The sequence below is a fragment of the Nerophis ophidion genome, linkage group LG06 (genome assembly GCF_033978795.1).
Source record: "Nerophis ophidion isolate RoL-2023_Sa linkage group LG06, RoL_Noph_v1.0, whole genome shotgun sequence".
NCBI classification, from domain to species: domain Eukaryota; kingdom Metazoa; phylum Chordata; class Actinopteri; order Syngnathiformes; family Syngnathidae; genus Nerophis; species Nerophis ophidion.
Window position 1 is genome coordinate 43,500,015 of NC_084616.1, and position 12,897 is coordinate 43,512,911.

General features: G+C 38.0%; 1 protein-coding gene across 1 annotated transcript in view; it reads left to right on the plus strand.

Annotated features, from left to right (window-relative positions):
* edn3b (endothelin 3b) overlaps positions 1-12,897 on the plus strand; it is a 74,511-nt gene that overhangs the window by 58,216 nt on the left and 3,398 nt on the right. Inside the window, exon 4 of the mRNA XM_061903851.1 lies at positions 3,677-3,835. Within this exon, the coding sequence (XP_061759835.1) occupies positions 3,677-3,835 (159 nt within the window). The remainder of the gene's footprint in view (positions 1-3,676; positions 3,836-12,897) is intronic.

Consider the following 12,897-nt stretch of genomic DNA (forward strand, 5'->3'; position numbering starts at 1 on the left):
ATCAAATATGTTGTCTTTGTAGCATATTCAACTGAATATGGGTTGAAAATGATTTGCAAATCATTGTATTCCGTTTATATTTGCATCTAACACAATTTCCCAACTCATATGGAAAGGGGGGTTGTATATACAGTATATATACTGTATATATGTATATATATACTATATATATATATATATATATATATATATATATATATATATATATATATACATATATATATATATATATATATATATATATATATATATATATAGGTATATAAAATTGAGTTCTTAATTTTTTACTTGTGGATTTATACATCTCGATATTGTTCACAAAACAAAATAATCTGCTGATTTATAGTTTTGCACTGTATATCAAAAGGGAAAAAATGGTTTCAGACAACAGTACATAATGTGATGGATGCTATGAAATAGTAAAACAGGCTTTCCATCCCACCGTGCTTCTTCTCTTTCCTACCCATGAGTCCCAAACATACTTGCCAACCCTCCCGGATCTTCCGGCAGACTCCCGAAATTCAGCGCCTTTCCTGAAAACCTCTTGGGACAAATTTTCTCCCAAAAATCTCCCGAAATTCAGGCCGAGCTGGAGGCCACGCCCCCTCCAGCTCCATGAGGACCTGAGTGACGTGTCTGAGAGCGTGTCTGCCCAATGACGTTATAACTGTAGAATGATCGAGTGCGAGTTCTTGGTTTCTTATGTGGGTTTATTGTTAGGCAGTTTCATTAATGTTCTCCCAGCGCAGTAACAACACACAACAACAGAAGTCACGTTTACGTCTACCACTCTACCGTAAGGTAGTATGTCTGCCGTAAACAGCATGTGACACTCTTAAACAGGGCAATACTGCCATCTACTGTACATGCACCACAACACCCTCAGGCAACTTCAACCCTTTACTAATCCTTCTACATCCACATCCCATCTCCCCGGATTATAAATAACCTAATGTAAATAATCGAATGTATTTCTAATGTATATACTTGTTCGTATGCCATCTGAACTCGCCGTGTTCTCTGCTCGCTGTACATATCCTAGTAAGTCAGACCTACACTGTTTCAATGTCCATTTCTCTTTTGATGCAATTGTTTATATCAACCAAAACTCCCCATCCCACCCCCCGGATTGTAAATAATTCAATTTATATACTATGAGGATTAATTTGTGTGATGACTGTATTATGCTGATAGTATATATTTGTACCATGAATTGATTAATGTGGACCCCGGCTTAAACAAGTTAAAAAACTTATTGCGGTGGTAACATTTAGTGGTCAATTGTACGGAATATGTACTGTACTGTGCAATCTACTAATAAAAGTTTCAATCAATCATGCATATGTGACAATAACATCTACTGCTTTTAGAGAGTGCAGTGCACAACTGCGCACACAACAGCTGTAAATATAACCCCCCCTCTTAACCACGCCCTAGCCACGCCCCCACCACATGACCACGCCCCCACCCTACCCCCGACCACGCCCCTCACCCCCCAAAATCGAAGGTCTCAAGGTTGGCAAGTATGTTCCCAAATGATGAAGACAGTATGCGAGCACACATTAAATAGCCTAACACATTTAAAAAAGGAACCTACCCTTACCAGTTCAAGTTGCAGCAATCAAATAGCAATTAACATTGAGTCTGAATTTACAAACTGTAATTCAGCTTAATATTCACATAAGTTTGGCACCTGCTATTGATTTCCCAAGTCTGAATTCCAACAGGCGCTTAACTTAAAGCACATGTTCGCAAATCGCTCGTTTATGGACACATGCCAGATGCACAGGTAATGCAGTCTCTATCACATGTGCTTCATCCATCTCATGTTACAAACCCCGTTTCCATATGAGTTGGGAAATTGTGTTAGATGTAAATATAAACGGAATACAATGATTTGCAAATCATTTTCAATCCATATTCAACTGAATATGCTACAAAGACAACATACTTGATGTTCAAACTGATAAACTTTTTTTTTTTTTGCAAATAATCATTAACTTTAGAATTTGATGCCAACAACACGTGACAAAGAAGTTGGGAACGGTGGCAATAAATACTGATAAAGTCGAGGAATGCTCATCAAACACTTATATAGAACATCCCACAGGTGTGCAGGCTAATTGGGAACAGTTGGGTGCCATGATTGGGTATAAAAGCAGCTTCCATGAGATGCTAAGTCATCCACAAACAAGGATGGGGTGAGGGTCACCACTTTGTAAGCAAATTGTCGAACAATTTTAGAACAACATTTCTCAACGAGCTATTGCAAGGAATTTAGGGATTTTACCATCTGTGGTCCGTAAAATCATCAAAAGTTCAGAGAATCTGGAGAAATCTCTGCACCTAAGCGATGATATTACGGACTTTTGATCCCTCAGGCGGTACTGCATAAAAAACCGACATCAGTGTGTAAACGATATCACCACATGGGCTCAAGAACACTTCATAAAACCACTGTCAGTAACTACAGTTGGTCGCTACATCTGTAAGTGCAAGTTTAAACTCTACTATGCAAAGCCAACCAATTTATCAACAATATCCTGAAACGCCGCCGGCTTGGCTGGGCCCGAGCTCACCTAAGATGGACTGATGCAAAATGGAAAGGTGTTCCGTGGTCTGACGAGTCCACATTTCAAATTATATTTGGAAACATAGGACGTGGTGTACTCCAGAATAAAGAGGAAAATAACCATTCGGATTGTTATAAGCGCAAAGTTCAAAAGCCAGCATCTGTGATGGTATGGGGGTGCATTAGTGCCCAAGTAATGGGTAACTTACACATCTGTGAAGGCACCATTAATGCTGAAAGGTCCATACAGGTTTTGGAGCAACACATGTTGTCATCCAAGCAACATTATCATGGACGCCCCTGCTTATTTCAGCAAGACAAGTGCTACAACTGCGTGGCTTCGCAAAAAAAAGTGCAGGTACGTTCCTGGCCCGCCTTCAGTCCAGAGCTGTCTCCCATCGAAAATGTGTGGCTCATTAGGAAGCATAAAATACGACAGCGGTGACTCCGGACTGTTTGAACGACTGAATCTCTACATAAGTGAAGTGAAGTGAATTATATTTATATAGCGCTTTTCTCTAATGACTCAAAGCGCTTTACATAGTGAAACCCAATATCTAAGTTACATTTAAACCAGTGTGGGTGGCACTGGAGCACGTGGGTAAAGTGTCTTGCCCAAGGACACAACGGCAGTGACTAGGATGGCGGAAGCGGGAATCGAACCTGCAACCCTCAAGTTGCTGGCACGGCCACTCTACCAACCGAGCTATACCGCCCCAGAATTGGAAAAAATTCCACTTTCAAAGCTTCAACAATTAGTTTCCTTAGTTCCCAAACATTTATTGAGTGTTGTTAAAAGAAAAGGCGATGTAACACAGTGGTGAACATGTCCTTTCCCAACTACTTTGGAACGTGTTGCAGCCATGAAATTCGAAGTTAATTATTATTTGCAAAGAAAAAAATTACGTTTATGAGTTTGAACATCAATTATCTTGTTTTTGTAGTGCATTCAATTGAATATGGGTTGACAAGGATTTGCAAATAATTGTATTCAGTTTATATTTACATCTAACACAATTTCCCAACTCATATGGAAACGGGGTTTGTAGAATGTTTGTCCTGGCACCGTGACCTAACTGTACTTTTGTTTGTGCACACCTCCAGACGCACGGTGCCCTACGGAATGTCCAGCTACCAAGGAGCTCAGCGGCTCCGACGTGCCGTCGTTGGACATCAGAGTGAGCGCGAGCAGACACACACTCAGCGCTGCGTTTGCGCCTCCTTTGATGCGGACCCAGAGTGTCATCAATTTTGTCAGCAGAGGTCAGACACCCGTTTTCTTTTCCTTTCTCCTGTCAGTGTTAAATCATCTGCCGTGATTAGTTGAATGCAACCACGGGAAGTGACTCACAGACCTTTCATAGCAACCTTATTTAACAACCAGCATGATCTGTGAACCCACAACTTCGCAATCCAAACTGAAATCATTTCCAAAAAACACAAGGCGAAATAAAAGCCTCACACTTATCCACTGAATACCCAAAGTATTCAAGAACAGTATGTCTTAACCAAATATCTATGTAAGGTCTGACAGCAGAGCTCCACTTTGATGCACTCATAAGGGAATGTTGTTTTAGTGCGCACGAGCATCAACACGCAGGATTTATTGCAACACAAATACCAGCTGTGGTCCAGAAGGGTACTTATAGAAATATGATGTGGAGACCTCAGCATTGGGAAAAGACCCAAAAGGGAAGTGAGACATATTTTGGCATATCAGTTTAACCTTGCAGGAATGTGCATTATACTGTATGTAGCTTAGGGTTAAAGAAGTTGTTTGCAACATTTACACTGATACCTAGAGGGTGCTAACTTTCCAATGTATTCTACACAATACATTATGAGGGGCCTTCAGTGACGTTATTGAGAATTACCTCTTACATTACACACTACTGAAACACTCTCACATAAAGAACTGAAAAAATATTCTCTCATACACATTACTAAAACGTTCTTAGGCACATACTACAGAGCAGAGGGGGGGTAGAGTAGCCAGAAATGGTATAAACCCGGTTTCCATATTAGTTGGGAAATTGTGTTTGATGTAAATATAAACGGAATATATTGATTTGCAAATTATTTTCAACCCATATTCAGTTGAATATGCTACAAAGACAACATATTTGAAGTTAAAACTGATAAAAAAAAATGTTTGTGCAAATAATCATTAACTTTAGAATTTGATGCCAGCAACACGTGACAAAGAAGTTGGGAAAGGTGGCAATAAATCAATAAATAGTGATAAAGTTGAGAAATGCTTATCAAACACTTATAAAGAACATCCCACAGGTGTGCAGGCTAATTGGGCCAGTTGGGTTGCAGGCTAATTGGGCCGGTTGGGTGCCATGATTGGGTATAAAAGCGGGTATAAAAGCAGCTTCCATGAGATGCTAAGTCATTAACAAACAAGGATGGGGTGAGGGTCACCACTTTGTAAGCAAATTGTTGAACAATTTTAGAACAACATTTCTCTACGAGCTATTGCAAGGAATTTAGGGACTTTACCATCTACGGTCCGTAAAATCATCAAAAAGTTCAGAGAATCTGGAGAAATCACTGCATGTATGCGATGATATTACGGACTTTTGATCCCTCAGGCGGTACTGCATCAAAAACCGACATCAGTGTGTAAACGATATCACCACATGGGCTCAGGAACACTTCATAAAACCACTGTCAGTTAGTTGGTCGCTACATCTGTAAGTGCAAGTTAAAACTACTATGCAAAGCCAAACCCATTTATCAACAATATCCTGAAACGCCGCCGGCTTGGCTGGGCCAGAAGCTCACCTAAGATGGACTGATGCAAAGTGGAAAGGTGTTCTGTGGTCCGACGAGTCCAAATTTCAAATCATATTTGGAAACAGAGGACGTGGTGTACTCCAGAACAAAGAGGAAAATAACCATTCGGATTGTTATAAGCACAAAGTTCAAAGGCCAGCATCTGTGATGGTATGGGGGGTGTATTAATGCCCAAGGCATGGATAACTTACACATCTGTGAAGGCACCATTAATGCTGAAAGGTCCATACAGGTTTTGGAACAACATATGTTGTCATCCAAGGCAACGTTATCATGGACGCCCCTGCTTATTTCAGCAAGACAAGTGTTACATTAGCGTGGCTTAGTAAAAAGAGATTTGGGGTACTTTCCTTGCCCGCCTGCAGACCAGACCTGTCTCCCATCGAAATTGTGTGCTGCATTATGAAACGTAAAAAACGACAGCGGAGACCCCGGACTGTTGAACGACTGAAGCTCTACATAAAACAAGAATGGAAAAAAATTCCCCTTTCAAAGCTTCAACAATTAGTTTCCTCGGTTCCCAAACGTTTATTGAGTGTTGTTAAAAGAAAAGGTGATGTTACACAGTGGTGACCATGTCCTTTCCCAACTTCTTTGGCAAGTGTTGCAGCCATGAAATTATTATTTGCAAAAAAAATTAAGTTTATGATTTTGAACATCAAATATTTTGTCTTTGTAGTGCTTTCAACTGAATATGGGTTGAAAGAGGTTCATTTAAATTTTCACTTTGATTACTCTAAAATATTAAATAATTAAATTAATGGTGTCCTGCATTAGGGCTTCACAGTGGCAGAGGGGTTAGTGCGTCTGCCTCACAATACGAAGTTCCTGCAGTCTTGGGTTCAAATCCAGGCTCGGGATCTTTCTGTGTGGAGTTTGCATGTTCTCCCCGTGAATGCGTGGGTTCCCTCCGGGTACTCCGGCTTCCTCCCACTTCCAAAGACATGCACCTGGGGATAGGTTGATTGGCAACACTAAAATTGGCCCTAGTGTGTGAATGTGAGTGTGAATGTTGTCTGTCTATCTGTGTTGGCCCTGCGATGAGGTGGCGACTTGTCCAGGGTGTACACCGCCTTCCGCCCGATTGTAGCTGAGATAGGCGCCAGCGCCCCTGCCACCCCAAAAGGGAATAAGCGGTAGAAAATGGATGGATGGATGGTGTCCTGCATTATTGATCTTTGAGGGCTTTAATTGCTAAATAAAGGAACTCTCCTGAAGGAATCAATAAAGTACTATCTATCTAAATACTGCATATTTCAGTTTTTACTATAAAAAACAAAGTTGTTTTTGACAGAAAAGGCTTAAAACGTTATTTGTTTTTACTTTATATCAACCTAAAGTTGATAAAGAGATTTACTGTAAGCATTAAAAAAAAAAAAAAAAAAAAAAAAAAAAATTGACTTATTTTTAAACATTTTAGTGAATGAGACCCTTTATGCTCCCCAGGAGCCCTAAGGATAAAAAAATCCATATATTTTGTTATGGTTTGAAAATAAAAAAATATCAAAATGGCTCCCACATGCTTAATTTTTTCCGTGCGCGGCCCTCTGTGGAAAAAGTTTGAAGAATGACTCACAGTCAAAAAAAGTGAAGTGCAAACCAAACGTTTTTCTCACCAATGCCAGGTCTAAATTGGATGCCAAAGTTGACCAGTGTGTCTCACTACGTCTTCAACCTTCGACTGTACAGGTGAAAGGCATTACTTGTGATCTTGAATAAACTTCCACAGGCTCCGAGGAGAGAAAGCAGCATCACCAGCCGATGATGTCAACATAGCAGTGACAAGGTCGTTAGCTCTCGGTGATCATGGCGCAGCTAAAAAAATAGTTTGTCTGCGTTAGCGCTCATAATAACAATATCACTAATACTTGGTTAAAATTGAAGTCACAAAATGTAGCTGTAGTATTGTTGGCGCTTTTTGGTTGTTTTTTTAAAGGGCTTTACATGCTTTGTATTGGCTCCATTATTTACTAATTAGAATGCCTCTCATAATGATTGTAATTTCCAAAGAAAGTGCAGTTCCCCTTTAATAGTGTGTGTGTAAGTGAATGACTTTCATTTTGTTTGCCATTAGAGTAATTTAGTAGTGTATGTTAGAGGTAATTCTTAGTAATGTCCTGTACGGCCCATTATGCTATATCTCGCCCTCTTACAAATTCTAGAATGTTATGACGTAACTACGTACGAACGTAACACTTGCACACGCTTTAGCTTTTTTTGTATGTTAATAATGCCGATTAGGAAAGTTAGTGTTACAGTGCATCTGGAAAGTATTCGCAGATGTGACAGCCTTATTCCAAAATTAAATGAATGTATTTTTTCCTCAAAATTCTACACACAGTACCACATGACATGATTTATATATATATAATATATATATATATATATATATGCATATGTATATAATATCATTTATATAGATATATATATATATATATATATATAATATGTATATAATATAGTATATATATCAATCAATCAATCAATGTTTCTTTATATAGCCCTAAATCACAAGTGTCTCAAAGGGATGCACAAGCCACAACAACATCCGCGGTTCAGCGTCCACAGTAAGGACAAGTGTAACAGGGTCAATTACGTCTTGTAAATAATGTATTTTATAATATATGTATATATATATAGTATATATATATATATATATATATATATATATATATATATATATATATACATATATTATATTATAACAACAACAGAATTGCTAATTGTATGTTGCTTCAGCTTACCAATTGGCGAGATAGGGTGAGTCACTGCCGTATGCACCAATCATTTTATTTTGGACATCATTGTTTTTTTTATTCCACTTTCCTTGTAATTGTGAAAAATACAGACATTTCCAAAGTTCAAGTTGCAAACATGCCCCATTAAGTCTGTCTGAAAATATGCCTTGGGTTTCAGTCTTTAGTATTAATCATCATGATGGAGTTTATAAATACTTGATAGTCATTATTCGCCCTACAAATCATGTGTTTTGTTGATACAAATTGAAGTTTCAGACTGACGAGACAGGCCGGAGCCTGTTTAGTGCTTTGGATTTGATTTGATTCTTACAGGAGTTCTTTCATAACAGTGTATTGAAGCTTCAATAACTGCACATGTGTACTAAAACCTTGCCAGTCGGTCTTCTTCACTATTGTTTTGAGACAAAAAAGGTCATCATAGTGCAGTGGTTCTTAACCTTGTTGGAGGTACCGAACCCCACCAGTTTCATATGCGCATTTACCCGACCCTTCTTTAGTGAAAAAGATATGTATATATATATATATATATATATATATAGATATATATGTATATATATATCTATATATATATATATATATATATATAGATATATATGTATATATATATCTATATATATATATATATATATATATGTATATATATATATATATATATATATATATATATATATATATATATATATATATATATATATATATATATGTTTTTCAAATTCAAGAAAAAAATATGTTTTTTTATTGGTGCACAAAATGAACCGTGCATGAACATCACCTTGTTCACAGAACAAAACCAACACAGCGCATGATTTCACAACAGATTACACACCTTACACACATTACCATGAATTGATTAAACAAGCTGAAAAACCTATTCCGGTGTTACCATTTAGTGGTCAATTGTACAGAATATGTACTGTACTGTGTAAACTGTACTGTTTCATATAGTGTATTCTCTTCCTTTGCAATCTGCTAGTAAAAGTTTCAATCAATCAATCAAAAAACCTGCAAATCAGATGGAAAATTAGAGGGAACATTGTTTGGGGGTATCCATAATACGCCGACAGGGAGAACTTTTTATTTACACGATAATTCGGATTTGTCAATACTTCCGTGGCGGAGGCTATGCCAAACCTCTGAGGCTGACTCACCGAAGCCTTAGATTTCCATCGAACCCAGGTTAAGAACCACTGTCCTAGTGCCAAAACAACACATTAACATTTGCGAGTAAATACTGAAATATGTTCCCTGCAACTGTAAATGCCAAAGAAATAAACCATATTGAGCATTCAATGAGCGCTCTGTTATGTAAACCATCACAGATTATGATCACAATTTTACACCAGTACATACATCCTGCGTCTTAATCTTGCCTTAGATCCTTTTGCAGAAAAAGTTATTTTTTTAAAAGAACTGACTCTAGTAATAAGTTTGGTTTTTTTTTATCGAAAAATAAATAATTATGCTATTATGAACCATTGGATGAGGAAACTGCAATGTGAGTGCTGAGGTCTGCGGAGCTGAAATAACAAAATAAGAATGAATTACCCCAAGATGTTATGATCCCAGTTCGGACTTTGTTCTTTATTTTCTTGTGGTATCATTTCCTATTTGGCCTTTGTTTTGCAGCACATTTACTTTCTGTTCCTTGCCCCAACCAAAACATGTCTTCCACCTTGTTAATTAGTTCTATTTGGTTCCACCTTGCTCCCTCTTTAAGGGCTGGTTTGTCTTCTGCATATCCAAATGTTCTGTTGCTTTCTGGGTTCCTGCTCGACCCATGGTACTTTTCCTCTGAATGGTATCTAAAAACCTACTAGTAGCTTAACCAAATACCTCCTGCTTACACTTTTGCTAAGTTTTTCTGCATCCTGGGATCAAACCAACAATTGCCACAGGATGTAACAATGTCAAAATGTCACAGAAAAATAGTGTCTTGGTATTAGGGCCACGGTAAGATATTATTGTGGTATCCAAAAAAAATAAAGACTTGGTAAAAATTCCATGGTGTGAAAAATGGTAATGATAAACACTCTTACACTTTTACCATGAATTGATTAACGTGGACCCAGACTTAAACAAGTTGAAAAACCTATTCGGGTGTTACCATTTAGTGGTCAATCGTACGGAATATGTACTGTACTGTGCAACCTACTGATACAAGTTTCAATCAATCAATCAATACTGTAAGAGAACACTAAGTTAATGCTCAAATGTTTTAATCATATTTATTACTTAAGTGCAAAATGGGGGCAGAACATCCAGTAACAAGTAACAAAAAAAACATGAAACAAAAACCTCTGTGTAGGTCTGACTTAGACCTACATTTCCAACAAAAAAACTGTCAACTAGGTGTCTTTAAAGTGATGATGTAAACATCCAGTGTAACACGTGTAAAGCCACAGTGTTCATTTTAGAGCCTTTCAACTTTTAACTTTCCGAAAGGCAGTGTTCTCTGCGGTGGACATTTTTGTATTAGTTAGAAGAATGCTGATTTTCAGGGTCTTTACCGACAATTTGACTTTTAATAATGTAAATACCTCACAAATTAATGTTTGGCCTCAATGGCTTCTTGGTTTCGCACCAAGGATATTTTCCGTGTCATGGTTTATCATGTGGTTTCTCATATTACTCGTATTCCCCCGCTCGCTGTAGACGTCTCGGCTGTGCGGTGTCTGCAAACCTTTGTACTTTTTCTGCACATCCGTGCCTCCACAGTAGGAGTTACACCAAAAAGGAAATAACTGCTTGTCTCGGACCGACGAGAGACTGCAACAACATGTTTTCTCCCCGATTGTATGCAACGATACTTCTAGTTTAAACAGATAGTCACTGTAAAAAAACACTGAAACATTTTGTTGGGTGACTGTCTACAGCAGTGGTTCTCAAATGGGGGTACGCATACCCCTGGGAGTACTTGAAGGTATGCAAAGGGATACGTTGGATTTTTCAAAAAATATTCTAAAAATAGCAACAAGTAAAAAATCCATTATAAATATATTTATTGAATAATACTTCAACAAAATATGAATGTAAGTTCATAAACTGAAAAAAAATACAACATTGCAATATTCAGTGTGACAGCTAGATTTTCTGTGGACATGTTCCATAAATATGGATGTTAAAGAGCAATTTTTTTGTGAAGAAATGTAGAGAATTAAGTTTATGAATCCAGATGGATCTCTATTACAATCCCTAAAGAGGGCACTTTAAGTTGATAATTACTTCTATGTGTAGAAACCTTTAATTATAATTGAATCAGTTGTTTATTTTTCAACAAGTTTTTAGTAATTTTTTAATATCTTTTTTTCGAAATAGTTCAAGAAAAAACACTACAAATGAGCAATATTTTGCACTGTTATACAATTTAATAAATCAGAAACTGATGACATAGTGCTGTATTTTACTTCTTTATCTATTTTTTTCAACCAAAAATGCTTTGCTCTGACTAGGGGGTACTTAAATTAAAAAAAAGGTTAACAGGGGGTACATCACTGAAAAAAGGTTGAGAACCACTGGTCTACAGCAGCTTAAAATAAAATAGACAACAAATGACCCAAAGATTAAAAACAACGAAAAACGTACCCAACTTTAAAAGAAAAACTTGGCAGGAGTTTCCGAGCTGCTTGCCCGCGCTATGCAAGGGATTATGGGAGATGTGGTTCACTTCCCACATCAGACCTAACCTGACTCTCGCCACATCCTTGTAGTTTGCTGAGCTCCACACAAGGATATGGGATCCAGGGCATTGCAGACTTCTTCAAGATAGCAAAAAATAATGAACTTATCAGGATCGCTGGGCGGGGTTTCATAGATGTGACATAACGCCGAAGTGACTGTTTGATTCAAACAACAATGGCGCCATGCGGCGAGGAGTCGTGTGTTGACATTGACTCTGCCATTGCAACTGTTTTGTCGAATCTATCATATATTAATTGTTTGAAAGATGAACAGAGAACGGCTCTGAAGGCATTTATTGGTGGCGAGGATGTTTTGGCTGGGGTTTGACAAAAGTTTGATTTACCAAATTCCTCCACTGGTGGTGAATGAAATGGAACGAGTGCAGAGCCCAGTCATTATAATTGTCTCTCCGCTGATTGCTCTGGTAGAGGATCAGATCTGTGAGGCTGGATTATTGGGGGTAACAGGCATGCAACTGGGAGGAGGAAACGAGAACGAAATCCTCCTAGGACGTTATTTTCATAGATCAAATGTTCTCTAACTTTTCGTTCTGTCGTTAGCCAATATTTCGGCTGTTCTGTTTTGGATTTCCAAGCGTCGCTCTCATCAGCGTCACGAGTTAAGTTTGATGTGAGTGGTTTAAGTAGCACGTCATTCAGGAAAACGGACAAGTGGTTTACCCAATCACATACAATTTGTTTTTTTTACAAGGCCCCACCATCTGTAATACATATCCTATTGATCCTTGTGTGGAGCTCAGCAAACGACAAGGATGTGGCGAGAGTCAGGTAGTGGGATCTGAACCGAAGATGTCGTGGCTTGTGCAGCCCTTTGAAACACTTGTGATTTAGGGCTATATAAATAAACATTGATTGATTGGCAGATCAGACCTAGTAAATGGTTCCAGAAAAAAACTCCACTGACGGGAGAACTCTAAGTACTCGTTGGATACCGTCACATACCACGGCATTACTGTCAGCATATTACCGTTATATCCTTGGAATTACCGGTAGTTTGTAGATGGTGGCTTTATTTTAAGACGTGTGGTCAAGTCTGTTTTTTGTATTCTGCAAAGTTCTGGGCACA